This window comes from Hibiscus syriacus, unplaced genomic scaffold (genome assembly GCF_006381635.1).
Source record: "Hibiscus syriacus cultivar Baekdansim isolate YM2019G1 unplaced genomic scaffold, ASM638163v2 tig00111402_pilon, whole genome shotgun sequence".
NCBI classification, from domain to species: Eukaryota; Viridiplantae; Streptophyta; class Magnoliopsida; order Malvales; family Malvaceae; genus Hibiscus; species Hibiscus syriacus.
The window spans coordinates 2,770,415-2,798,173 of NW_024063082.1; the positions used below are offsets into that span (position 1 = coordinate 2,770,415).

Here is a 27,759-nt window from a genome sequence, read left to right on the forward strand (position 1 = left end):
TTTGGATTTGGATTCGAGTGTAAATGTCAGATAGCACTTGGATTCGGGTATAAATGTTTGATACGTAAAATGTATCTGACACTAGTATGATTAATCTTATTCCAAGTATTTCAATGTATTTAGAAAATGTCAGATACATACATTTATACAAGTGATCTAAATTAAACGGTATCATTTTCCCATACAGAATTGCTAGCTCCCGTTCATTAACTAGTCATCAAGTTATCAAAAAACCAGCCCTGAATGGATGGCTAGACCATGTCACTCATTGATGATGTGCTATTTGTCATGCATTAATCAGACTTATCAATCATCTTAAAACTTTCTAGAGACTACACACACAAAAAAGGCTACAATGGCTGCTCATTGTTAAAAAAAAAAAAGGGAACAAAGAGATGATAAAGATTGCTAAGGAAAAAAAAACAGTAACGCTAATGAATGACTTGCATACTCGTGCGTTTATCGGAAAAAGAACTTACTAACGTTGAGGTAATGCTGGCCTTTTTTCCAACATCTCGTAATGAAGAACGAAATTATCCTACAGTCACAAATTAATACAATCAGCAACTTGAACATTGTGAATATCAGTTAAAAAAAACCATAAACAATTCCGTAGGAATAGGGTAGTTTCAACCTTGCGGACTGTTTCAAATGTGGTCGGATCAAAACAATGATAAGAACCCCTCTCGTAAGTGCTTGCCTTGACCAGTGGCTCAACGTTGGGAACCCTTATCAGCCAGAAGCGGTGCTCCTTTTGGTAAAACCAGCCTCTATTATAACTGCCCAATAACATGTTTCAATTAAAATCGTGGAAAAAAGATGCATAAAGAATTCGTAACAATCCATTCGGTAGAGAGCATACAGTTCATTTGCAGCATATATTTGAGCTTCCTCTTTTGGCATGCTGCATTAGAAACATATAAAGATGGCTAAGAATAAGTTCTTAAAGCATGCAACTGAAAAACAACAGAGTAAATAAAAAAAGCACCTGTAAAATATATAGAACAATGTGTCCACTGTGAACTTTGAAAAATAGCCTTGCTGCATGCTCCAAAAATAAATCAGAATTATACAAGTCTACTTATTCCGACATTTGAATCAGATTAGGAAAGTACAAAAAGAGAATCACATCTCACATGTAAAGTGGGAGGTTGCTTCGTGTAATAACATTGTGGGACAGTGAACTCCAGATCACTCTTAGCCGGTTCATCAGACCATGGAGAGCCAAATGTCTTGTAAAGATTTTCTGATGAATTCAAATTTAACCCAAGTGTTGTTAGATCAATTCCAAGAGCAAGAGAAGTCAGATCAGGATCACTCATCCTTAGCACACTTTGCAAACCAAGTAATCCAAACGGGTCAGGATTAGACTGTGCAGACTGCATTGATTTCATCCCAGGTTCCCTAAATGACTGACTGACAGCTGACATCTGTTGCAGACGAAACTGGGACTGGTTTTGATGGATAAGCTGGTCATAACCCATACCAGAAACCGAATTTGAGGAATTTAGAGGTCTTAGCCCAATCCCAGGTGATCCACTGGTCTGAAACAAAAATTAAAGAGAATGTTACGAGTAATTCTATGTAACATCCACCAAATAAGAGAAGACATTGATGAAGAAATCAATGCATATACGAGTGTCCAACATAGGAACTCAAACCAATTCCTTCAACTTTCAAAGGATCCTTCATTTCGCACGTTGTTACAAGAGAAACGGGATTCTTTGGATTTGATAGCAATGAGTCTCAATTCAATCATGCTACTGAAACACTTTCTGAATTTGATAATTTTCATATCAGTCATTAATCTGTGTTCCATGTACCAATAGAGAAAGATAACATATATTTCCCTTCTCCCCTCTTTAAACCCTTAGTTACTTTTTTCTAGAAACCATTTACAACACCAGACTACCACACCTGCGAGTGGTAGCTCGAATATGAAGATGGGAAAATATCAGAGCCATGTAAATGGAGAAGATCTTGGTTGTTTACAGGTGAAAAGGAGACGCCACTGCCACTGGCTGATGGAGCATGTTGCTGCTGTGGGCGATGAGAAGAATAAGACCCACCCAAGTTAAATCCTGCAGGCCTCCCCATCTGTGCAAAATGGCACACAAGTAGAGGTAATACATAATGGAGATGATAATCTACTTCTTCAGAAGTTGATGAAAAATAGATAAAATCTCACAAACATGCAATTATTTATAAACGTAGCAACTTAGAGACTCACAGAGAAGTGCTGAGATTGCATCATTAACATGGGATTGTCATGAAGTTGTTCTTTTTGTTGCAAATCCATTCCATAATCAGGGTTACCACCTGTACAATATTGAATAATAAGTTCAAACACTTAATGACTTTAAAAACATAGAACACCTCAGAACAAGGAGGTAAGGTATAAATGCATATAGATAAGGCTGCCAAAAGATCAGTAGACAGCTATTATACTGCAATGTCTAAAAACTTAGGTACTGAGTTAAAACTGGATTCAAAAGACATACATAGCATTGAGTAATGTCAACCAGAAAATAAAAAATACACAATCAAAACCCAATCAGAGAATACCCGAGCACCTTTAAATCCTGGTAAAGCAGGGAAATCTTCATTTTGAATGCTGAACTCTTGGTTTTGTTGAACAATGGGACTCGGACCTTGTTTTCGCAATAAACCTTAAAATGTTTAACTTAATATATTAAAACTTCAGCAGCAGGAAAAAGAAAAAATGAAAGAATCAGAAGGCATCTTTGTTCAGTTACCCAATTGTCCTTGAGGCCCTCCAGCAGAATTAGGACGACTTGTCAACTGAGGGAAGTCGTTGTTCATGTCAAAAGGGGAATTGTCATTTGAGTTCACATCATTCAACATTCCCATAGAGCTAAGATTGTTCACAGCTTGAACATGGCTCTGGGAAAGTGGGCCCCCAGCAGTTGGATAAGAATTGTCAAACATTGACATTACCTGAGGAGATCCTGTATCCAGAAAGGGTTATTCACGGGAACAACTACAGCTAAACTAGTAAGTCCACAATTATGGCTAAAGTTCTAAACATGTATCCAATATCAGCCAAGAATAAGAGTCAAGTTAACTTTTAACAATTACAAGTTAGAAATGAAGAGCAATGCAAGAAATGAAGCCAAAAAAACTCATCAAATATAAAAAAAAGATCGAAGAAGCACACCACTCAAGAACCCATTCTGCATTGTGTTGATGGCACATATAGTGGGCAGCACACATAAACAGTGGTCTTTTTTTTTTTAAGACAACAACATGTAAGGGTAATTGTTCACAGTAACGTACCTTGAGGAAGCACCCCACTCATCATCCTATTCTGGCCCTGCATGCTTAGATTCCCAGATCCACTATTGGCACCTATATTCAGACGTGAAGCAAGACTAGATACAGATAATCCTCCACCAGAACTTATGCTCCTTCCAATGTTGCCCCCGCCAACCATGTTCCCCAAATAACTTGTTATCCTAGGACCTGCATTTCCCAAAATTGGGGAAACTCCCAATCCTGGAACAGCATTGCAGTTACCAATTGAGGCAGAAGTTGGGAGAATCCCAGGTATAGAACCACCAACTCCATTTGTGTTACTACTAAATCCAGGGTTCCCTACAACACTAATACCTCCTCTATTGATAACTCCAGCATGTCCATGCGAACTGCCGTGAGATAACTGCAAAAAGGGTACCCATAAGAAAATTTAATACATATTACAAGAATGAAAGATTTCATTTATAATTATTTTTTCCATGTGTGTTTTTCCTAAAGATGAGCATGAAGGGAGAGAAAACATTACCAAATTTTATTGCTGCAACAAAAGAAATCACATCATAATACACTGGGAATGTTGCAAGTACCTGAGAAAGAGCGACAGGAAGATTATTTGATGCAAATCTTCCACTAGAAAGGTTCCCAGTAGGTTGTTGAACACCAGTTGGAACATTCAACATTGAGTTTCTTGATGTGAGAGTACCAGGCACATTGGGAACATTAAAGCTACCATGAATACTATGCAGGCCCTGAATAGTTCCTGCAAAAACAAACCATAGACTAGCATGAATTCAGAAGGACATGGATGATCAGTTATGCAGAAAAATCGACCCACCAGTGTGATGGAATCCAGGGGAACCTGCGCCAGACTGACCAGAAAAAGATGTTGCAAACAAACGTCCACTACTGTCTGGAAGATTTGATGCTGATCCGTTGACGGAAGACTGAAGTCAGATGCACATTCAATTTTCAGTTAATGGATAGTTATGTGAGACAAAAATACAAAGAACAATCAACCAAGAAAATACTACAACAGAGATAGACAACATTCAAGTTTGATTTTAAGTTTCTATCAAAAAGATGATAGATCATAAAGCGAAGAAGATTTCTAAACATTTCACCATTTATGATCTAGAAAGAAAAACTAGCATATCAACCAATTGAATTTTAATGGTGTAGCAACGATATGTAATTAACAAGTTAAAAAAGAAATCAGTATGGCAGAACATGTTAAAATCAACAAACACATATAAAAGCAACAGATCCAATATGCAACATCTACAAATGAAAATAACTGATATCAGTTATCCTCTGTGCAAAGAACTAAGTTCGCCACTTCACCTACAGTAGCCACATAATTTAATTTAGACAGAAAAAAAAGGTCCAAAAATCAGAACAATGCTAAAAAGGACAACTCCAAATAATTATTCAGTTGAAGTAACAATACATTAAGTAACCCCGACATGGCATGTCAATAGGACATGCAAAAAATCATTCCTTGTTGAGAAGCAGCAGCCTTCAATGTCTTGAGTATAAGTTGGCACAATCCTGATTTGAGACTCTGCTAGAGTGATTATAGCCTGAAAAGGACAACAAAATCGTAAGAAATTATCCACAAAGTGATCAAAAGGTGGAATTGAGTGAACAAACCCAATGTTAACAGCAAAATCCACTAAAAATGGTTGACGTGTAGAACAATAACCTAATTTTTTTCCTGCTACTTGGGTAATGTAATTACAGAGAGAAAAGATGTCCGGATAACTTTCTCAACACTGAGAAATGACTTTCACCATTCCTTCTCCAAATGAAGTGAAAAAATTTCGGTTGAGAAGTCTTACAAATTCTGGATTTAAAAAAAAAAGAAAAACAACAAAACGCCTATCGCATACATTTTAAACTATGTTGGCTTTCAAACCTTCCTCTGTAGTTCTCTGTATGGAAAATTGAAATGAACGAAGTTCCTTCTTTGGATTTGAGCGAAATTAGAAAAAAAGAAGAAACTTATAAATTCCATTTCTTGAGATAGAAATCATCACTTTCAAATAACATCAATATCCACGTTCTATGGAACTAGAACTACTATACAGGTTAGTTCAGTGGAGTTAATCGAAAGGACGGTTTCCACATTCGTCACGATTGCTTTCGGTAGTCAAACAACGGCATACAAGCAGTCTACATTTTTCCGATAAAATCATTACAAAAAAACCGTTCGTAAAAATAGACATAAGATTCGAAATGCACAAAACCTAATCTAATACTACCCTAACCGAACGAAGCAGGTAACATAAGAACCAGAAAAACTCGGTACGCTTTGAGATCGAAGCTCGGAAGAGTCAAGATTGACTCACGAGTGAGAATTACCTGCAAGTTAGATCAACAAGCGTGAATTGTCCTCTTTTTTAACCTTTTTAAAAGAAATTACGTGAGCTGAATCTGAGCGAGTTGCTGCCTTTTTGTTTGGGTCTCTTCTTACATTTGTTTTGCCCTAAATCGAAAAAGATATGAGAAAAAGGAAACGAGGGTAATGTACGGAGGGTAAACGAAAAATGAACCTGTCCTTTCTTCTTTTTTATTTCTTTTTGGATTATTAGCATAATGGAAGAGGGGAAAGTAATGATTATGTGTGCTAACATAGGTTTGTTAATTATAGTTGACGGAATCTCAACCGTCCGATTTTAGATATTTCATCGCTCTTGATGAGTTAAGATTAAACTTATTTTGGACGAAAATAAAAATGAATCTATTTCAGCACGTTGTTTGTCTCCAAACCATCTATTTTATTTTTATATAAATAAAAGTCTGACTCTAATTATAATATGCAACATTATGGTTAAATTTCATTAAAAGTAAAAAAAAAAAATTATGAAGGAAACTATTTTTAATTGGTTTTTTTAGAATAATAGGATAAGGAACATGAAGGACGGTTTCAATCAACCCAAATTCTTTCCATTATTATACTGCGAGCTGAATTCAAATTTAAAACAACAAAGACGAGTAATGGAACTTATTTAATCATCACGCTATATGCTCCATTAAAACTCTTTTTTTTTAATACAAAGGAGAGGAGCCAAAATATATTAAGTAGTAATAGCCGCATTCATGTCATAGAAGATGAATTATTTCTGGTGGAGGATAACTGAACCGAGTCATATCAAAAGGAAGTATCCATGAGACATTTACTATCGCATCGACAATTCTGTTACCTTCTCGCAGCACATGTTGATCAAGTGAGTAACCATATGAGATCGCCTCACGTTGCTGCAATAACGCAAATACCTCATTGAAATCGGTTTTCACCACAATGTTTCGGAAGCAATTTCCCAAGCCATCTTCAAGCTCTCGTAGATGCCCAAAAGCCCTCATTGAAGATTGAACAACACCCTAGCACTTTCGTGAAATCCATCACCCAATCATCATTAGAATCCAGAATGACACCACCACAAACCGGCAACCTCGTACGAGGATTTCGGGCACCATTGACGTTAAGCTTCGTCCAAACTTTAATAACAAGTTTTACCGCTATCCTATCAACTCGATTAAATTTTAAAGTAAACTATATATTTTAATATGTAAATTATTATTTTTAATTTAATTAGTGTTAAAACTTTATCTTTCAAAAAATTATATCGTGAATTCATTTTGATATCATATTATTAAAAACTTAACAATAATATTAATAGATGTTTAATGTAAATTTCATTTTGATATCATATTATTAAAAACATATCAATAATGCTATCGTATAATTATAAGATAATCATATCATCATTCAAAAAATAAAGAAATCACTAAAAAGAAAGTATAGTTAATTGCAACATATATTCTCAAACTATAACTCTTATTTTAAATTAATATCTAAACTTTTAAATATTTTAATTTCCACCATAAGCTATGACTCACATTCAAATTCGGTCTTCAAACTTTCAAAGATTTCAAATTCATCCTCAAACTATGACACTTATTCTAAATTAGTGTCCGAACTTTTGAATATTCCAATAATATTCCCTAAATCACTCAAAACTTCATAGTTGAAATTAAAATTTAGAAGTATGAGGATCAACATAGAATTAAGTTTATAAATTAGCAATAAAATTGATATATTATAAAGTTTGAGGATTAATTTAAAATAAAAAGTATATTTTAAAGATAAAATTAGAATGTTTAAAGTTTAAAGCACAATTTAAAATAAGAATTATAATTTAAGAACATATAATATAATTAAGTCAATAAAAATATCATATCTGTTAATTTATTAATAATAACGAGATAATAAATCTAAATTAAATATTAAAAGTGTAGTTTACCCAAAATTATAAAATAAAAAGAATGTCAGTATTAACATATCACCATGAGCGTAGTCCTGCCATAGAATTTATTGGACTTGTTAGGTTAAAAGAACAAAATAAAATTGTACTCGCAATTCCTTTAAGAGTAGGCTTCGAATTCATCTTAAAAATATAATAGTATCAGATTGTACTTTTACTAACAAAAGCACATACTCTGTTACAATTTTTTCAACGAATTGGTCCAGCCAAGCTAGAGGTTTAAAGCAAGCTTGAAATGAGCTGTTAGTGATGATCCAAACCGGCACTGCCGCCCAATTTGCTGTCGTCTTCTTTTTCAAATTATACTGGTTAATAAAAATACAAATCAAAAGATAAATCGTAAACGACTTTGGGAAAGAGATTAAAAGCAAAATAATTCAAATTCAAGTTCATTAAAATTTGCAATCGAGGTCACGGATTACAAATCATAGATGAAACCAACAAAACCCAATTCATAATTCCTGATAATCCAATGAAAATCTCTAATTACAAACCCTAATTCTTTAACCAAGCTCAAACATTCTTGACCGCAAGACTTCAAATCCCCACCGACACCAACTTTTACAACCCTAAAGTCTAAAACCATCTATCCACCGAATCCATACAGAGTCCTTCCCTGCCTCTTCAGTGCGTAAACAACATCCATGGCAGTCACAGTTTTTCTCCTGGCGTGCTCTGTATAGGTCACGGCATCGCGAATCACGTTCTCCAAGAAAATCTTCAGGACTCCCCGAGTTTCCTCGTAGATTAGGCCACTGATACGCTTGACTCCTCCCCTACGAGCAAGACGCCGAATCGCCGGCTTCGTGATTCCCTGAATGTTATCGCGGAGGACCTTACGGTGGCGCTTCGCACCGCCCTTGCCCAGTCCCTTACCTCCCTTTCCTCTTCCTGACATCCTTGAGATCGTGCTAGAAAAAAGAGAGTTTGAAGATTTAGAAAATTCAATTATAAACAGTCAAATGGTGGGATCTATTTATAGGGAAGTGAGGAGAGTTGAGTTAGGGGAGTAATCCGTGTGGAATGTTTATCGATGATTTTCGGCCGTTGATAAGTTATAAACGGAGAGTTGAGAGGAGGGGAAGTATAGACTCGGATCGATGACGTGGATACATTGAGCGGTTAAATTGTGTTTCTTCTAGGAGTTGAAAACTCGGGAAACATTTTCTCAACCCAACAAATTTGTCTATATATGTGTGCGTGTGAAGTTATTCTGTGAGGTGGTTAAAAATGGTGTGATTGGATAAATAATAGATCGATTAAAAAAAATACTATTTTTTAAGGTTGTGTAATCGGTATAAAAAAATAGACGTTACTTATTATATTAAAATATCTACTGATTTTTTTAAGGTTGCTAATAATGTAAACGGTAAAAAAAAATAGACGTTACCTATTATATTAAATTACTTACCGATTTTTTTGAATGTTACTAATAAAGTAAACGGTAAAAAAATAGACGCTAACTATTACATTAAATTATCTACCGATTTTTTAGAATGATGCTAATAATGTAAACGGTAAAAAAAATAGGTGCTACCTATTATATTAAAATATATATTGATTTCATTATAACATTAATAGCACCTATAAAATATCAATACTTTATAAAAATATATCGATACATAAAAATATAACAGGTAAAGATATGAGAAAACTAGTTTCATTATGACAAAACTGTTAAAACGCTACTAGATATGTTGAAAGTATCGATTCTATTTAAATAAGTATCGACATTTTTAGAATTTAAAAGAAAAGCAGTAATAGCGCCTATAAAGTATCAATACTTTATAAAAATGTATCGACACATAATAATATAACATGTAAAAATATGAAAAAACCGGTTTCATTCTAACAAATCCGGTAAAACGTTACCAGATATGTTGAAAGTATCGATTTTATTCAAATAAGTATTGGTACTTTTAGAATTTAAAAGAAAAACAATAATAGCGCCTATAAAATATCGATACTTTATAAAAATATATTAATACATAACAATATAACTGGACAATATTTCTATAAATATCCATATTTTTTAAGTAATTATTGATACATAAGTTATGCAATTTATATTTCAAAAATTTTTAATAGTTCTTTATATTTTCCACCTACAACATTAATTTAATAATTTCATTTACACAAAAATTATTTGATTGTTTAGATATTTTATAAAATATTATTTAGAATTTAAATTTAACAATTTTAACCAAAGATAATAATAAATATGTAATATTTATGTTTATTTTTTTAAACTTAATAATAATATATACCCTAACATAAAAATAAATCATTAGAAGCGTATAATTACTAAATTAATATCTTAAAACTCACTTAAAAAATAACTCTAAATTAATGTTTTCCACAGTGAAATAAGTATGAAGCCTTATATATATGTATCGATACCTACCGATAACCAAAGTTTATCGGTTACAAAATTTTTTAATAGTTTATCATGTTTTCTACCTACAACATTATGAGTTTGACAACATAATAGGTAGCGTTTTACCGAAATTATTAATTATCTTATTAAGTTTCTAGTCATACCGTTTTTAGCTATATATTAGTCCGCTTTTTTTGAGATAATCTCATATATATATATATATATATATATATATATATATTATAATCAACTATATGTAATTTATACCAACAATTAGCTAGTTTACTGGATAAAGTATTAGGTCCAAGGTTAAAGGTTTGAATCATGATATTTGCAAATGAAACAAACTGAATTGAGAGGGTTACCTTTGTCTTTGTAATACCCGATTTGAATTAGTCGGTTAGTAGATCAGATGAGGGTGATTAATTCAAAAAAATTATAGGTAATTTATTAATTGATTAATTTAAAATAAATATTATATAGGTGATACCGACCCTCCCTGTTACCCAACAAATTTGTTAAAGGTGAAACATATCGATATAAATTTAAACATGGTTTAGGTATTATTCACGGTGCTTTCCGTCCTGTAACCATGCCTACCGCGTTCGAAATTACCAAATCTAGTAGTATTTTAAACAATATCAAGCTTTCAGTCACCAAAACCTACACTGGTGGAACATGAAATACAACGAACGATGTAAGAACTTTGTTTCCATTAGCAGCAGGTAATCAAATTTCTGTTTTTGGTATGAGATGGCTAAATCTATTTTCATCTGAAAATGCTAAGCATTTTACATAAAAGAACTCGCATGTACACCACCAAATGGGGAAGGAGGGGGGGATCTCTGTATGTGATGATTTTACGGGTTGGCAGTATGTCGGTTGTCATCTTCAATCCAAAAATCAACAACCAGGCACCATTTTAACACTGCAGTAACTTTTATTCATTTTCTTTCTTTGGTTTCTTGTCCTCCAAGCTCAGCAACTATCGAGTTCATGTTCTGCAACTAATTTTTGGTCATCATCCACAGTCATTGCTGTGGAACTGTGAACATGATTGCTCGGTTCATAATTTTGGGAGGCTAGGTAATTCAGAGCCATAACCACATCAGATACAGCTGGGCGCACATTAGGCTGCTCCTGAACACACATTGCAGCAATGGCAAGCGCTTGGTAGAGACCTCGGACAGGATATTGACCTTGCAGCAGAGGGTCAACCATTCTTGAGAAGTTTTTTCTGTCTTTGAACATGGGACGCGCCTGCAATAAAATAAACAGATAAGCATTTGCAAAACCGATACAAGCCAAGAAACCCTTAATTATCACTTTCCTTTCCAAACCAGTTCATTGACCATGACAAAGTACTAATATCAGGATACAAAGACACAACAAAATTAGGGTTGCCATTAATTTTTTTAGCTCGCCATTTACTACAGTATTTCCTTACAAAACCAAGGTAACCAATCAAAACCATATTCATCAGATCCATATTAAACCGACAATCCTGATAATAAAACTTTAAGTAATGGGGAATAAGCTTTATCTTACCCATGAAACGAGATTTTGTTCACTACGTTCTCTTGTATTGTCGATTGCTTTCCTACCAGTAATTAGTTCCAAGAGAACAACCCCGAAGCTGTAAATATCCGATTTAAATGTCAGTTGTCCGGTCATGGCATAATCCGGCGCACAATAGCCATATGTGCCCATAACCCTAGTAGAAACATGAGTCTGATCACCACTGGGACCAACTTTAGCCAAACCAAAATCGGATAGCTTCGGATGATATCCCTCACTGAGCAAAATATTGGAGCATTTAAGGTCCCGGTATATGATAGGCGGCTCCAATTTTACATGCAAATACTCTAACCCCTTCGCTGCACCAGCTGCTATTTTCATCCTAGTGTTCCAATCCAATGGTTTTTGGCCAGGCGGAAGGTCTGCACCCATAGTTGGAAGATGTGTCATAAAACATGGACAGAAGAATAACGAAATCAGAGGGGAAACGGGAGGAAGATTTCCTTACCATATAAATGATTTTCCAAAGATCCTAATGGCATGTACTCGTAAACCAGTAGTCTTTGATCACCCTCAGCACAAAACCCTACCAATTTAACAAGATTCGGGTGCTCCACCATGCTTAATGTTAATACCTCAACAACGAATTCCTTAATGCCCTGAAGGCCATTACGATCAAGTTGCTTGATAGCGACAACCTACATCAAGAAAGAAACCAGAAAAGTAACCAGCAAGTTCATCAACGATGTCAATGCATAATTCTAGCCAATTAACAAAGTTTTGACAAGACAAGATTCGTAATCTTTTAACAACATTGACAAAAAAATGACAAAACATTACTAACTTGGTTTGTTTTCTCCAATAATCCCTTGAAAACCTTTCCAAATCCTCCTGAACCCAGGAAACAATTCGACTGAAAGTTCCCTGTTGCGGCCGTTAGTTCATCGAATGTAAATGGCTGTGCCCGTTTGCTAGCTTTACCATCCTTGGAAATCTCATCACCCAAATTAAGTTTCTTAACATCGACAGATAACTGGTCATTCTTAGATACCTCTTCCTTTCTTACAGTCTCGTATGCACCGACTCTCAACTCATCTATTAGCAAATGGATCAAAAAAAATCACCAGCAAATAAAAAAGACATAAGGTCCCTTGAAAAGGAAAAGGAAACAAGGACAAAGGGGAACATCCTGTACGGATTTTCGAACTAAAGAATGGATCTTTCAATCGAATCGTGCAAACAAACAAAATTACAACTATCATCATTACACATTCATAACATGTTTAAGTAAATACAGTATACAATTTCACTAAAGCATTCAACCGAATCTTAACATACCAAATGGATCAAAAAGTACTTAAAACCCATTTTGCAATGATCGAAACATAAATCCCAAAGTTATTAGTTTGGCAATCAAAAGAAGGAACCCATTTTGATTCTAAAACACCTTTATCCACAAGAACAAAGCAACGGAAAATAAACTTTTACATAGAATCAACCATGATCAAACACAATGCAATTTATCACGCCAGAAAGACAGAAAAATCATAGAATTTGACAATAAATTTCAATACCCGAACTGGCTTGTGTTTGAGCACGGTGTTTACTTTTGTTGCAACTGATATCATTCTTCTTGTTAATGTTCTTGTTTGTTGGCTCCCCTGATCTTTTGCTTGAACTCCCAGGCCAACAAGAACAACCCATGCTCAATAATTTAATTTAACAAGTAATAGTTCTTTCCCCTCCTGATAATCTTTCCCTTTTTCTTTCACCTTCTTCTGTTTTTTTCTTTTACTTTCTCAGCTGCACAGAGAAATTTTCCAACCCCAGGAAAATTGCCAGACAAGCAGAGAAAGCAAAGAAAATGAAAATATAATAGAGATGAATTTTAGTGTTAATGAATTTTTTGATATTTTATAGACTTGATAAATTTTAGGTAATATTCGGGAGAAACGCGACTCAGGGAAACTCGTTAACCATTACTCTCACAAGAGTGCACCACGTCACTTATAATAGGGTGTTTTTGGTCAAATCATGTGCAAGGAACCGTGCACTCGTTTTTGTCGGTTCCTGTTTTTTAAAAAAATCGCCGATTTGCTGACGTGGCGTAATTTGATTGTCCCGCAGTGATCCGAAGCGGGCCGGTCATCGCAACAGACCTTTGTCCTTTATACTGTGGAAGAACAAAATTTTCATTTCTTCCTTTATATTTTATCTCGGATAAACTACAATAGAGGTCACTTTTGTTCTTTTTTATGATTTACGCCACTCAATTCTTAATTATTATGATTTGATCATTTATATTATTGATTAATAACATTTTAACTCTTCATATATTGATGATGTTACATGTTAACAAAAAAGGGTAACTTATTCTTTGCAATGATGCTATCGATTATATTCTCCACAACTTTTTTTGTACTTTTATGTATTATGATTGCAATTACATGATAGATTACTTTATTAAATTTATTTCCATCAAATTTAAATGATTGTTATTTTTTAACGACTTTGATATATTTAATTAAGCTTTCAATATATGTTTTTGTTTAAAATCGGTGATTTTGAAAACTTAATTAGATTGTACATAGAATGACACAAGCATATAATCTCTTAGATTTTTCTGAACAATTTGTGCATGATGTCAAAAATATTAATTCTGTAAAAAGTGTTATGGTAACTATGTTACTGTGAGTATATAAATTTATTTATTTTTTGTCTATCTTTTAGATCATATGATTACAGTCGGTTCATGTCAAAGAAGGTGGTCAAATAAGTGATGATGATGAAATCAAGGACGACGACTAAAGTTTTTATATAATTATAGTTAAAATAGTATAAAAAATATTAAATTTATATTTTATTTAAAGTTTATAAGTCAAAATAAAAATTAACTTTTCTATTAATTTTTCAAGTCGTTAATACAATTTAAATTAACATCTTAGTGATTAAAGTATTATTAACATCTTAGTATAGAAATGAACGAAATTGTAACAATTAAAAGTTGACTTGCCAAAATCAAAAGAAAATAAACAAGCATTTATGTGGACTGTAGTTTACCCCTTATTTTTCTTATTTGACGGTGTCACCGTAGGGTGACTTATTAATCACATACAGCCTTTAAATACCGTCCGATTTTCTAAAAATTGATAGGTCAAACATTTCGGTGGGAGCCACATAGGTTGTGGGACCGACTGACACACGCTTTTATTAACGCTTAAAATCTCAATGAGACGTTTTAAATTACAGATGAACGGTGATCCGGGCGTTTCAAAATAAAATAAAATGGGCCGTCAATTACAGGGAGTCAACCGCCTTGATTAGTCAAGGCACATGGGCGTGATTACATATTTTGGAGTTTTAACTAGGATTAAATGCAGCTCATCACCGCCGGAATTTAAAACTTTCACTGTAACGCGTTGGAATTTGGTTAAAACCCCGTAGTAGGAAGCCACCAACTTTCCTATTCCCGTTTCATTTACTCCTTTGTTTTTCTACAATTTAATTTCTCATCTTATTTATTATTAACTGATTATGAATGCAAATATATAATCATTACGGAAGTGTAATTAAAACTTTACTTTATATGAATTTTTAATACATCATTAAATTCATACACGAATAAGTTTTTTTTTATTAATTTAGGTAATTATAATACATTATTTGTTTAAAGATAACTCTCAACCTCTCAACATTAAATGCTCACACCCTGACATTTATAGTGTTTGAACTCGAATCCTCAAAGAATAACAACAATTATTTATCATGGAGGCCACTTGATTCGTGCTACATGAATAAATTAAATGTTTCAATTAATATATACATTATAATTAATTTATAAAGAGGACTATAAATTAATACAAGTAAGTTAAATGTGTCCATTAATACAAATAAGGCCGAACCTAGAAGATTAACGACTATAAAGAGGACCAAATATTTTTCTTTGTAATAATGGAACAAGTATAATCGGAGAAGTTTAAAGTTTTTTCCTTCATGAATTTGTTTGACGGTCTTAAATAAATAACAATCTTCAATACAATAGTGTGTAACATCTACTTTACTTTATCTTCTTTTTCTTTCGATAATATAGAACAGTTTATTTAAGAGAATATATACATAAAATTTTAAATTCAATTCAGTTATAAAATATTGAAAGAATTAAATAAATCTATTTGTATTATAAATATGGTTGTTTGTGTATGTAATAGGTAAGTATTAGTAATTTTCAAAATAAAAAAGATTATTCTAAATTTTTATGTATTAAATAATATAAAATAAAAATTCACATACCACATTTGACAAATTCAATACTTATAGTAATTTTTTTATAAAAAAAATATTTTTAACAATGTATTATATATAATATCAAACTCTGCTCTTGCTCTTGATTTTAACCAGATTTCTTTTACTTCTATTTTTTAATCATTCTATTCCTTAATATTTTATTTTTCTGTTGACTTTTTTAAATAAAAAAATATTAATTGAACAATCATCAATACTTGCTGTTGATATAGTACATTTACAAGTGTTTTAATTATTTATGTGGATAGTATTTTTTGTTCATTAACCTTATCTCATAAGATAATGACAAATGCTATTATTATACTAATACATAAAAAAGATTTGTAATCAAGAAGTTCCAAGGATCTTAAAGAAACAGGGTTGACATTTAATCACAACATTAAATTAAGAATTTATTGTATAGTAATTTGTTAAATTAAAATATTGAAAATATAATCTAGAATGGTGTTATGGGGATAATGAAAACAAAGTGGCTGGTTTAATGGGTGGAGTACCTAAAACAAGTCATTTGAAAATAATGTGAAAAGATTGCATCCCATAGGTGTGCAAAATACAATCAGATGACAACAATAAGAGGCATGGACGGTGGACCAATATTTATTATTAATTAGTTTGATCTAGAAAGTTCCGACTGCTCAAGCCTTTGGTTTTAATTATCAAAGGAAATAGAAACAGGAGTAAGGGTAAGATTGATAAAAAAATAAATTCAGACGTACACTCGGCAAAAGTAACCCAAAAAGAAGGATTCGATTGCTTTGAGATATTTAATAACTTCACATTCATGATTAAGCCCTGATAGTTAATATTAGCGATTAAATTAGAGAGATTCTATTGTTTTTGTGAACTTAAACCGAGGACAGATGTGCGAATGTTTTTCAATTTGATGAATAAAACTATATCCAATATAAATTCAAATTTGTTAAGATCGAGTCCAACCAATTATATTTTAGAACATGTATTTACATAAAAAGGATTAAAAGTAAGAGGTGTTTGGACATTACAATTGAGATTAGAAAAGGGAAACGGGCGTCCACAGACAAAACACCTGATCCTATTCATTAACACCTAGGAAGGCTGCGAAGTTCCAAAGGCCTAAGAGAGAGAGAGATGGTCGAGTGTATTATATACCCTTTACTTTTCTACATCTTTTTCATGTAATTTAGAGACTGGGAAGAGTTACATGAAGCAGGACTTTAATGTAGCAAACCAAAATACCATTCTACCACCCCTATGTATTGGACTGCATCACATTATCTCTTCTTTCAGGCACACCAACGCATAATTTAGGGGAAGAGTTTAAATTTGTACCTCCAAAATTTCAGTTTAATTAACATCAAACCAACGAATTTAATCCAAGATTTTTCAGGGGCTATTATTTAATCATTTTAAAAACACAAAATTAAACTATTTTATTATCTTGCCAGTCATCAAACTAACGACCTCTAACATCCCAACGACGAAAACTCAAATAAAATCATAAGTGACCAAAACTTGTCTTTTTTGAATCTGGTGAGCAAAAGTGTACAAATGTGAAAGATAAGTGATCATTTCTGTAGTTTACCCTTAAAATAATCATCAATACACTTAACTTTGCTTGGTGAGAAAGCAAATATTAAATTAACCACTACAATGTCACTCGAACAAGTCATATTTTCTTATAATTCCAATAGATACACAAACATAAGGAAACATCTCGTCTATATATAGGACCGAGCAAAACTAAATCAGATTTGAAAGTCACCCCAACGTTTATTATTCAAATTGTTCTTTCTTTGCTATTAGTGCAAATATCCCTTGTTCAACTATCAGCTAATAAATCCCATCTCCGAAACACAATATACTAACTCTTTACAACCATTGATATCTAACAAAAAAGTAAAGTTGGATTCCAGTTGAGATCTATTTAGTTTCCAGAGCAGGAGCAGCCACCGTATTTTACTTTAGGGCTGGGTATTGGGCGATTAAGAGCGTAACTATCAGCAAATGGAGAGGACCAACCTGCCAGTTTGATGAGAAGATTGCATACGCCAAGCACTCTGAGGTGCAATCAATTTATATCCAAAATGGCCAAGGCAGAAGCTCATCTCACCTATGTGTTTTATCGGAGGAAACCCCAATCAATATTACCACAAGATATGAGCTTTTTAAGCAATGCAAGATACGCTTGCCGACAACATCTTCTTCGCCCAATGTGTTGGGAGCTTGGTACTCTTCATCAGGCTGCCAAAGGAGACCAGTTACAATTCAACATGTCATTCTCAACATGAGGACAAGATACAACAAAAAGTTTCTCTCATCTTCGCATTGTCAATTAAGCAGAGATTTGATTTCAACAACAATCACATCCCGAATGTTCTGTTATATAGATCACCCATCCTGTACTTTGAATCTTCATAAACAGAATAGAACTTGTTAAATCCCAATCTCTCGTTTCTGAGCAACTCAGCCATGCCAACATTATTTCCACCGTGGAACTCATTCAAACCATCCCAGGGACCATTTGACATATGTGAATTCCTCGACTGTTGGAGAGACAACTGCGCATATGGGGATATATTGTTCACTTGTGATTGATCCATTAGCCTAGAAGAAACTCCAAAAGAGTCATTCAGAGAAGAAAAGCTGTCCCCAACATTATATCTTAGGTTCCGATGAGGAGAAAAAGATCTCTGCATAGATAGTTGAAATCTGGCCTCATTTTCGTAGGGACCTATCCGTAGAGAAAAGTTTGATCTCATATCTAAGCCTGAATTGGTGAGCCCTCCCTGAAGTCTACCCTTACCAACTGCCAATATTGCTGGATCCATAAATTCTATATCTCCAGCACCACCAACACCACAACTTGCTGGAGCCTGATAAGAGTTTCTTAACAGGGACGAAGAGTCCAAGTGATTACCTAAAAGGAAAAGAAAAAAGGAGTTGGCATCAATTTGCTTGCAATGAAACACCTAAAGCCAAATAATAGAAAGGGAACCTACATGATGTGTCAAAACCATGGTCTACTCTCTCATGAGAAGAAAAGCCAGGAGGTGGTGTCCTGCTAGGAGCAAAGAATCCAGGTGGGGCTGACACTTGAGCTCTTGAAACTGCCAAATAACATTGAAAAGAGGATCAGTATGAACTAAATCAATAAAAAATTTGACAAAACTCTAACAAAATGACAAGAAGAAATAATGCTCAGTATAGGCAGAAATGTCAATACGAGTCACTTGAGGTTCTTTGAAGTCAGAAAAAACAAGTTTCAGATGAAGACGGAACTGTGCGTACAAAATTTAAAAAATAAAGAAACTACTTTATCTTTAATCATGGTTAAGATCTCATTGTGAGCATGCTTGTTGCATGATTAAGATTTCAAGAAAAGAGATGCCACCAAACATTCTGGCAGCAAAGGTAAAATTCTATGTTCCATAGCAGAGCATTGAACTGTGATAGGGGCAGAGTAATTTCCTAGGAACTCACCAGAAAGCTTACTAGAAGGGGAAATTGAAGGGCTGCCACTAAAAATGTTGTATTCATCAAAGTTATTTGGAGAAAACCCATTAGAAATTTCAAACTTATTCAGATAGAGATCCCTGCTTTCAGCTAAATCTTGCTTAGAAAGCCGGTTCTGTGGCATTTGACCAAAAATACTAGACGAGGACTCAACATCAAAAGGTTGATATTTAGAATCCTCCTGTCTTGCAAACGAGAATCTGGATTGATTGTTATTCAGAGCCTTCCCTGAACTAGAAAATTTGAGAGAATTAAACTGCTGATTGTCAGTGTCACCCAACAACTTGGCCAAGCTCTGAGGCGAACTTAGGGACTCATCCCATGTGTCAAAATCTAGTGACAATATGTCTGAAATTATGCTGTTCTCTCCTGTTTCTTTGGCAGCATTGTTCTCAGCATTATCAATTAATCTTCCCACCTGTTCCACTTTCCCTTGATTTGAAGGCAGAAGGTAGTCTTCTGACGTAATAACAGAACCACTACTACTACCTATATACTTCTCAGGGTACCCATTTGATATAGACAAAACACCGGATCCGTGAAGCTGTAAACTGCCACTAACTTCATTATCTACAAAGGCAGTATCACCATTCAAATTAACAGCACCAAAAGAATCACTGTATTGAAAAGAATGGGACTTAGAATGATTTGATAAATGAAGTGAAATTGGTGAATTAGGCATATAATTTGGTCGGCTAATAACTTCTGGATCATTGAGTCTTTGATTATCAAAAGACGTGTCTTCTTCAACTTCAAAGCTTGTATTCTGCACTACTCGAGTTTGTGTATCAATTCTCCAATCAGACTGCCCTTTAGAAACAGACACCCTACTGGGAGATGTCAGGGGTCTCTCAGCGGTTGCAGAATTTAAAGGTTCTAGATAATGCTCTCTATAACATTGTTGTAACCCCCGACTACTAGAAGAGCTGCTTGATCCATGATCAGAAGCTGAACTGCTAGGTCTAATGACATTGGAATGGCCACTTGAGGCATTCCTATCTAAGGTCAACGATGAGACATCAGAGCATATGCTCTGTACCTTCTCATCAGTAGACGAAATACTCCCTGCTTTCTCATTGGAGGTAATAAAAGACTTCTCAATGTGGTCAAAGATGGCGCTTGTAACAGTTGGTATATTAGTGCCCTGGTCATTATAATTGGATGCCGGTGGGCAAGATATCTGGTTGCTCAATGATTTAGAAGCAGGAACTCCATCGGGTGAAGTAGGTTTCTCTTGTGCAGTAGTTCGACCATCTGAACCACTGTTACGTTTTAAGGGTTTTAACAAATCAGGTTTACCCTTCATATGTGTAGCATGGATCTCTTCAGATGGTTTCTTTACATCATCATTATGTAATGTACAAGCCCGATTTGTGTTCATTACGGCAGATAAAAATGGTGATGTGCAGCTAATGGTGTCAGATTTCTGCTTAGACGGTCCATTTGAACATGATAAACTGGCTGGTTGTGGCTGGTTTAAAGCACGAGTTCCCCTGCCAGAACATTCAGACTTTAAGTATCACAAATTAAGACAACAGAAGCGTAAGAGAACAGCAAAAAGACATACCATGATGCTCCAGCAGGAAGAGCAAGAGATCTACCAGGGCTTCCATTTGAGGGAGAATCATTTTGACCGGTTAATATTGTATTCTGCATAAAAATCACAACCTAAGTCAGGTGCAGGGATCAGGTTCAAACATACATGCTGGTTTAAACCATCCCCACCTCCACCAAGCCACCCACCCACCCTATTATTTGACTTTCTTATTTCAATCTCTCAAGATAAAAATAATCACACTACTAAGAAGTGTTTCCTTGAACAAATTCTGCTAGCAAGTACAGCTCAAGTTTACTATTCCTGATTTATTGGTGTAATAATTTCAACTTCCTGTTTTGTTTGGGACTTAAATGACGTGAACTTACATTTGGAGCACTTTTAGAAATGTTTTTTGCTGTAGACGAACTGTTGGGGCAATAATCATCCACTGGGGGAGGTAACATAGTCCCAGCACGCCGTTGAAAATTGTTTGTCGTACCAGTTATTTGTTGAACCCTACTCATTTAAACAACTAAGCTTATTATCAACAAAGAGAAGACATTACACAAAATTCAAGCAGACATGGAATACATGCTTAGAATTAATAATAAAATATGCCGCAATAAGAAGTTAAAAACAGATACAAGAAAGTCAAAACAGATACAAGAAAGTCAAAAATATTCATTTGAAACTCAGGTTTAGATAATGGTTGACCTGTTTTTATAGAAAGAGACCAAACAGAGTCCCCTTCTGACTATTGCAAAAAAAAAAGGTTAAGGATCCAGGAAGCAGCATTGAGAAGAAAAAGATCCTTTTGGAACATCATCTTAAAGTGAGGTATCCATATGACAGAAATAAAAGATCCCAAAATGTCCCTTGCAGGAGTAAGCTTTACAATTAATGGCATTCTATCTTCCTTGCTTTACTACTTGGGTATGCGTTCTCACTCTATTGAATGAATACTATAACAATAAGATATGTAAATGACAGCTCTAACTAGCCTTTCTAGCAAAAGAAGATCGAAGCAATAGACAATGCACACATGCAATTATATGAAACAGAAAGCATCTACAAGTGGAATTTCTTGATCTCACAAAGAATGTTACAAAGAAACTCAACAAAAAAGAACTAAATTAAAAAAAAAAAGAATATGGCTAGCATACTCAAAATGAATGTACCTTGAATACACAGATATAATCTCATCTTTGGTGAAACTATCCTCTTGAGAACCAATTGCATGCAAATATAGACAATCGGGATTGTTGCAAGGCTGAACCCCCCCCCCAAAAAAAAAAAAAAAACTTCAATTACATTTGATAAATTAGTTTCCAAATAACAAATAGAAGTTTCAACTCATAAAAAAATAATGAGTCACTTCTAAACATACCATATTTCTTAGCCATGCATGACAGTACTTTGTTGTACCAAAGCATGCCCTGAAATATATATATTCCAAGTATCAGAGATGATAACCAGGTACAACCATGCATCCAACCACTAATAAAAGAAAAACTCCAAAAGGAAGCTTTCATACTTCAATGGTCTACCATCCAAGACAAATACATGTACAGATTGGATACAACGGATCACTTCCTCTTCTTTTGAGTAAGTAATATATCTGTACACATGATAAAAAAGAATGTAAATTGAAAAGCAGATAACAGAGAACCACCAATGTGACAAGGAAAAAATCTTCGATATGATAAAATACATTTTCCTTTCTGAAGAAACCTAAATACAGAAATAAAATGCTCCTATTGAAGTTTTAACAAGCAAAACAAGAATGCCTAAACAATTGGAAAATTTAAAACCTAAAACAAGATATTTCTGAACTTACACACTACATGTATTGTTTGGAAATTGCTGAATGGCACCAGCTGCTGTCCTAGACAAAGATACTTTTAGAACTTTCCCATATTGACCAAAATATTCTCGGCGTTGAAGAATCTGCACAGATGAGAAACATGTTTAGGTATCTTCATACAAGTATAAAAGTTAGCCTGAAAATGCACACACACAGGGATTAGAAAGAGTGTACATCTTCATCTGCCAGATTAAGTGGCAACCCAACTATGTAAACAAGATTCCTTTGAATAACTCGCACAGTGCTCAGCTGCTTCCTTCCTTCAGATGATTTAGTCTTTGCCTTTTGTGACTTCATTTTTCTCTCCAAATTAATTTCAGCAAACAACCTGCTAAGAGAGGGAGGGAAAACCATATGTACAAGAATATGGCAAGTAAACATTGCAATATTTTTAAAGTTCATGAGCTTGACCTCTCACAGTTAGCTGCTGTTCGTCCAATTTTTTCTTTATCATAAGCAGTACGACAAGCTGGGCACCTTCCCTCGGTTTCATCCTTCTCAGCCATATCCATCAAGTGATGCCAACACCAAACACATATCTGTCGCAAAGGTCAATAGAGATTAGGCCATATGTAGCACATTACTGACACATTTTTTCCTACATTCTCACTTTTGTTATATTTTTACTTCATTTTCATACTTGAATTGCCAAACAAAAGAGAAAAATGGAAGAGTAATATGCTTCAAACCTCGTAGCCACATTTGCAAGGCTTGAGTTGCTGATCAGTCAAATCCATCTCCTCCGCGCAAAGGGGACAGGTCTTTTCTCCGACGTCACTCATGATTGCCTGAACTCCAAAACAAATAAACAATCACATAACAGTAAGGTACTGACAATACTCAAAGAGCAGGCATCACTGAAACCTCAATTGAAATACCAACGGAATCAATAAAAAGTTTCTTCTTCACGATTTCATTTTGCCACTACATTACAATAATCAAAACCATAACAACATCAAATGCAAAATCTAACACTTCATTTAGGTAAATCGCAAATCAAACACTAGAAATCTTCATTCCCAACTTTGATAATATAAACTCCAAATTTCCAGAAGAAAAAAAGTAGTAATCCAAAATAAATCTCGATCGCTTAGTAGAGAAATATAGCGAAGCCACCTAATCAAAAATCAAATAAAATTAACAATCGAATTCCCAATCAAAGATATAATCGACAATTACCTACATGAAATACAATATATCAAGGAAAAAATAAAGACGCAATAATGAGGAACATAAATCAGGGATCTTTAAAAAAAAATAAAAGAGAAGCATTGGATGACATAATTGGAAGTTGATGGTTTCAGATTAAGAGATAGCGCGACAGACGGCTTACAGTTAGGTTGGGGATCGAGAAGATGACGAATCTGTGAAGATGAGATTGTGCGATGAACAACAAAAACAACAAAAAGCGACAAGGAAATGTGAAGAGAGAAATGAAAAGAGAAAAAAGAGAGCCTTTAAAAAGAGGGGTCTTTTGGTTTTTTTGGTTGGCTTTTTTAGCTACTTGCAATTATCTTCTTGTTTGTTTTCCTTTTTGAAATTATTGACAGATTGACCCCTAAAACTATACCAGATTCCCATTTAAGAACTTAAAGATTATCTTGGATTAAAATTTATATTAAATTATAATATTTTCAATTTACTCATAAAATATTAGATAAACTACATGATTGATGATTTTCATTTAAGTTTTGTATTTTTCTTCACTGAATTCAAAAAGTATAGTATTTGATCACTTTCATTCTTATTTAATAAGATGTTTTCACTTAGAGTTAGTTATCGTTAGGCCTTTAACGAATTGATGCTCTATCTTCTCGTTTTTCTCTTTCATTTATTTTAATTCTAAGTCTTTCATTTATTTGAATGAGTGTTCATTTTCTTGCATTGTTTTCATCTTCTTGGTCTCAGTTTGACTATATTTTATTATGCTTAAAAGAGACAACACAAGCAGGGGCGGACCTAGGACAAAAATTCAGGGGTTGCACAAAAAAATTCTTATACATTTTTTTAGGGGTTGTACAATATTAAAGGTGACACTTGTATTAATTAAAAAAATTAGAAAAAATTAACACTAAGTAGACAATTTTGTTGTATAATTTTTTTTTCTATAAGAATTTAACTGAAATATGAGATTCTACCTAAAAATCACAAAATATATATATAAAAATACTAAAATAATATCATTTGATCAATATTCCTCATAATTTGAGGGGTTGCCCGGGCTACCCCTGGCAACCCCCTGGGTCCGCCCCTGAACACAAGCGAAGGAAATTCCAACTATACCGAGGGAGCCCAACTAGCTTTAAACATCACAATTCCATTCAACAAAACCTAAGTTCAAAATCCATAAAAAAATTAAGAAAGAGAAAAATTGAAGGCTAAAAAATAAGATCTATGAAGTTTTTAGCATTCAAACAATCATATTGGAGATGGGTTTTCTTGTTTATCTTTTCTTTGTTCGTTTTTACATCTTTCTCTGATTTAAGAATCACAAACGTTGAGTTTTTCTGCGACGATTTCCATGCTTCAAATGTGACGAACTATGTTTAATGAATTATTATTATTTTAAAGTATAATACATATAAATAATTAAATAATACTTTTACTTTTTAATTATGTTTTACTTTAATACTTTTTTCTTTTTAATTATGTTTTACTTACTATTATATATATATTATTTTTATTTAATTTTAAAAATACTATTTAATAAAAAAATTTCCACTAAAGGATGAAGAGACAGTTGGGAAAGGGTTGCTACGGCCGATAAGCCGTCTTGGGTCAATGCTACGTGAAGGGTGGTTTGCGTGAACGTGGTGGGGTGTTTGGAAAAAAATAGATATTATAAAGCTTTTTGATGTTTTAGTAATCAATTTGTTAATTTTGAAGTTTCGGTGGAGAAAATGAAAACTTATTTAAACATTAATGACCATTTGTATAGTTTACTTTTTAAATTTTATAAATTCACATTGTTATATCATCAATCCGTTAAAGATTTAACGACAGTTAATCTTCAGTGACCATTAATTAAATAAAAACGAAAGTAATTAAATTTTTTTAAAATTTAGTGAATACAAATATACAATACTTAAATAAAGAGTGATTATCCTACCCTAAAATATTTTAGTCACAGATGATGTAATGATAAACAACATGAAAAAATATAATTTTTAGCTGAAGATGTCAATACAAAGTTTGAGAGCATTACGTGTTTTTGGATGATTTCATACTTATGATTTAATTTATAAAAGCTTATAATTTTTTCAAATATTTATTATGATTAGTTAAGTTTATTTTTTATTTTATTTTTCTCAAATAACTTTATATCTTATTATTTTTTAAATGTTTGTATAACTTTACACATTGATATTTTTATAAGAGAAAATCGCCTCAGTGACCAAAAAAAAGTTATAATATACGATTTTAACCAACTTTTTTTGGATTTGCCAAAATGACCAACAAAATCGCAACGCGAAATAAAAATCGCAACGCGATCCCCAGAATCGCAAATCAGTTTCCAGAATCGCAACGCGATTCTTGAAAATCGCGATGCGATAGTACAAATTCGCATTGCGATTTTCCATAATCGCAACGCGAATATGAAAATCGCAACGCGAACACATAAATCGCAACGCGTATCCGTAAATCGCAACGTGTATCCGTAAATCGCAACGCGTATGGGTAAATCGCAATGCGTATCCGTATATCGCAACGCGTATCCGTAAATCGCAACGCGTATCCGTAAACCGCAACGTGTATCCGTAAATCGCAACGCGTATCCGTAAATCGCAATGCGTATCCGTAAATCGCAACGCGTATCCGTAAATCGCAACGATAATCCGTAAATCGCAACGCGTATCCGTAAATCGCAACGATAATCCGTAAATCGCAACGAGAATCTGTAAATCGCAACGATAATCCGTAAATCGCAACGAGAATCTGTAAATCACAACACTGAAATTTTGGGTATATAACACTGAAATCATAAACTAAATCCCTAAATCGCAACTCATTCCATTTCACATTTAAATGATTATATTTCTTGTGTATATTATTTTGTAGATTCGTTCGTTTATTACTTACATGCGCCCAGTTATTATAGTTGACGGAGCACATTTGAAAGGTCGATACCTTGGAGTAAACTTATTAGCAGTAGCCATGGATGCTAACAATGGGATATTGCCAATAGCTTACGGGGTTGGCAAATCTGAAACCTCTGATTCATGGACATGGTTTATGGGGCATCTTAGGGATTGCATAGGTCCTATTAGCAATCTGACAATCATATCCGATAGGGCAAACTCAATTGACAACGCTGTTAGAAGGTGTTTCCCAGATGCTTTTCATGGACTTTGTGGTGTTCATTTGTATAGAAATCTAAAATCAAGGTCTGCTGGTATAAAAAAGCACAAATGGACATACTGGAAATTACCCATTACTATGTCGTCATTCCCGGAAATTACCCATTACTATGTTAATGGAGTTTTTTCGAGCCTCTATTCAACAGTGGTACTACAAGAAAAGAAACCATGCAGGTATTATTTCTTTGAATTCGTAACTTATCATATTTATATATTTTACTAAGTATTGTTTATTTAAATTTACAGGAACATTGGAACATCGTGTTACACCATGGACTGAAAAAAAGATAACGAAACGTGTTGTGAAGTCAACGTCATGGAGAGTTGAACCATGTTCAAACACTTTGTTTCAAGTACTGGATAATAACTTAAATGGGCTAGTCGATCTAAATGCAAAGACGTGTAGTTGTATGAAATGGCAAACATCTGGTTATCCGTGTGGCCATGTTATAAAAGTTGCTCTTCATTTAAACCAAGATGATTCAAGCGCATACGCTATGGATTGCTACACTACAGAAGTTTATCGACAGACTTATGCCGAGATTGTCTACCCTATTCCACATCCTTCTGAGTGGGACATACCAGATGACTTACAAACAGTTTTGCCACCAGCCATGGACAGAAGGCTACCTGGCCGACCAAAAAGTCACGATCGTATACCGTCTAAGGGTGAAGAGAAGAAGAGATCGACATGTAGTCGGTGCAAGGAA

At 33.9% G+C, this 27,759-nt stretch overlaps 4 protein-coding genes and 1 non-coding gene across 8 annotated transcripts; 1 reads left to right on the forward strand and 4 right to left on the reverse strand.

Moving 5' to 3' along the window:
• Positions 1–173: 173 nt before the first annotated feature.
• On the reverse strand, positions 174–5,812 carry LOC120161592 (probable NOT transcription complex subunit VIP2). Of its 4 annotated transcripts, XM_039171817.1 has the most exons (15): positions 5,638–5,811; positions 4,724–4,856; positions 4,112–4,220; positions 3,864–4,036; positions 3,631–3,679; positions 3,298–3,516; positions 2,757–2,969; positions 2,574–2,669; positions 2,231–2,319; positions 1,918–2,097; positions 1,137–1,544; positions 989–1,041; positions 863–904; positions 635–779; positions 175–538 (listed from the first exon to the last, which is right to left on the reverse strand). In XM_039171817.1, the coding sequence occupies exons 2-15, from the start codon at positions 4,739–4,741 to the stop codon at positions 479–481; spliced, it is 1,854 nt and encodes a 617-aa protein (XP_039027748.1). In that variant the 5' UTR covers positions 4,742–4,856; positions 5,638–5,811; the 3' UTR covers positions 175–478. The 4 variants fall into 4 exon arrangements, with proteins under 4 accessions (XP_039027746.1, XP_039027747.1, XP_039027749.1 ...); XM_039171815.1 differs by having other exon boundaries at positions 174–538; positions 3,298–3,679; positions 5,638–5,812; XM_039171816.1 differs by having other exon boundaries at positions 174–538; positions 1,993–2,097; positions 3,298–3,679.
• On the forward strand, positions 4,112–4,192 carry LOC120162575. The gene has a single exon (XR_005519558.1). It is a non-coding gene; the product is annotated as a small nucleolar RNA snoR35 (small nucleolar RNA).
• A 2,150-nt stretch (positions 5,813–7,962) lies between the features above and the next one.
• Positions 7,963–8,546, reverse strand: LOC120162560 (histone H4). Its single transcript, XM_039172701.1, has one exon. The coding sequence runs from the start codon at positions 8,497–8,499 to the stop codon at positions 8,188–8,190; it is 312 nt and encodes a 103-aa protein (XP_039028632.1). The 5' UTR covers positions 8,500–8,546; the 3' UTR covers positions 7,963–8,187.
• Positions 8,547–10,675: 2,129 nt separating this feature from the next.
• On the reverse strand, positions 10,676–13,364 carry LOC120161745 (probable serine/threonine-protein kinase PBL5). Its single transcript, XM_039171958.1, has 5 exons — positions 13,071–13,364; positions 12,341–12,591; positions 12,005–12,194; positions 11,527–11,918; positions 10,676–11,238 (listed from the first exon to the last, which is right to left on the reverse strand). Exons 1-5 carry the CDS (start codon positions 13,198–13,200, stop codon positions 10,957–10,959), a joined length of 1,245 nt encoding a protein of 414 aa, XP_039027889.1. The 5' UTR covers positions 13,201–13,364; the 3' UTR covers positions 10,676–10,956.
• A 4,288-nt stretch (positions 13,365–17,652) lies between these two features.
• On the reverse strand, positions 17,653–24,200 carry LOC120161720. The gene is made up of 13 exons (XM_039171931.1): positions 24,025–24,200; positions 23,381–23,479; positions 23,103–23,230; positions 22,866–23,019; positions 22,665–22,774; positions 22,362–22,445; positions 22,215–22,263; positions 22,006–22,097; positions 21,214–21,343; positions 20,858–20,940; positions 19,258–20,783; positions 18,777–18,884; positions 17,653–18,694 (listed from the first exon to the last, which is right to left on the reverse strand). The coding sequence occupies exons 2-13, from the start codon at positions 23,471–23,473 to the stop codon at positions 18,138–18,140; spliced, it is 3,114 nt and encodes a 1,037-aa protein (XP_039027862.1). The 5' UTR covers positions 23,474–23,479; positions 24,025–24,200; the 3' UTR covers positions 17,653–18,137.
• Positions 24,201–27,759: the final 3,559 nt, after the last annotated feature.

Excerpts from the sequence above, each read along its gene's own strand:
- LOC120161592 (XM_039171815.1), bottom strand. Across the intron at positions 3,680-3,863 it reads TTCCTGTCGCTCTTTCTCAG|TTATCTCACGGCAGTTCGCA; the intron begins GTACTTGCAACA and ends CCCTTTTTGCAG. Across the intron at positions 1,042-1,136 it reads AGCAACCTCCCACTTTACAT|CAAGGCTATTTTTCAAAGTT; the intron begins GTGAGATGTGAT and ends TGGAGCATGCAG.
- LOC120162560 (XM_039172701.1), bottom strand. The coding sequence starts at position 8,499 with ATGTCAGGAAGAGGAAAGGGAGGTAAGGGACTGGGCAAGGGCGGTGCG.
- LOC120161745 (XM_039171958.1), bottom strand. The coding sequence starts at position 13,200 with ATGGGTTGTTCTTGTTGGCCTGGGAGTTCAAGCAAAAGATCAGGGGAG. Across the intron at positions 11,919-12,004 it reads TTTGGAAAATCATTTATATG|ACCTTCCGCCTGGCCAAAAA; the intron begins GTAAGGAAATCT and ends CTATGGGTGCAG. Across the intron at positions 11,239-11,526 it reads AACAAAATCTCGTTTCATGG|GCGCGTCCCATGTTCAAAGA; the intron begins GTAAGATAAAGC and ends ATTTTATTGCAG.
- LOC120161720 (XM_039171931.1), bottom strand. The coding sequence starts at position 23,473 with ATGAGTGACGTCGGAGAAAAGACCTGTCCCCTTTGCGCGGAGGAGATG. Across the intron at positions 18,885-19,257 it reads CCCTTCTAGTAAGCTTTCTG|TTTCAAGAGCTCAAGTGTCA; the intron begins GTGAGTTCCTAG and ends GTTATTTGGCAG. Across the intron at positions 18,695-18,776 it reads CCATGGTTTTGACACATCAT|GTAATCACTTGGACTCTTCG; the intron begins GTAGGTTCCCTT and ends TTTTCCTTTTAG.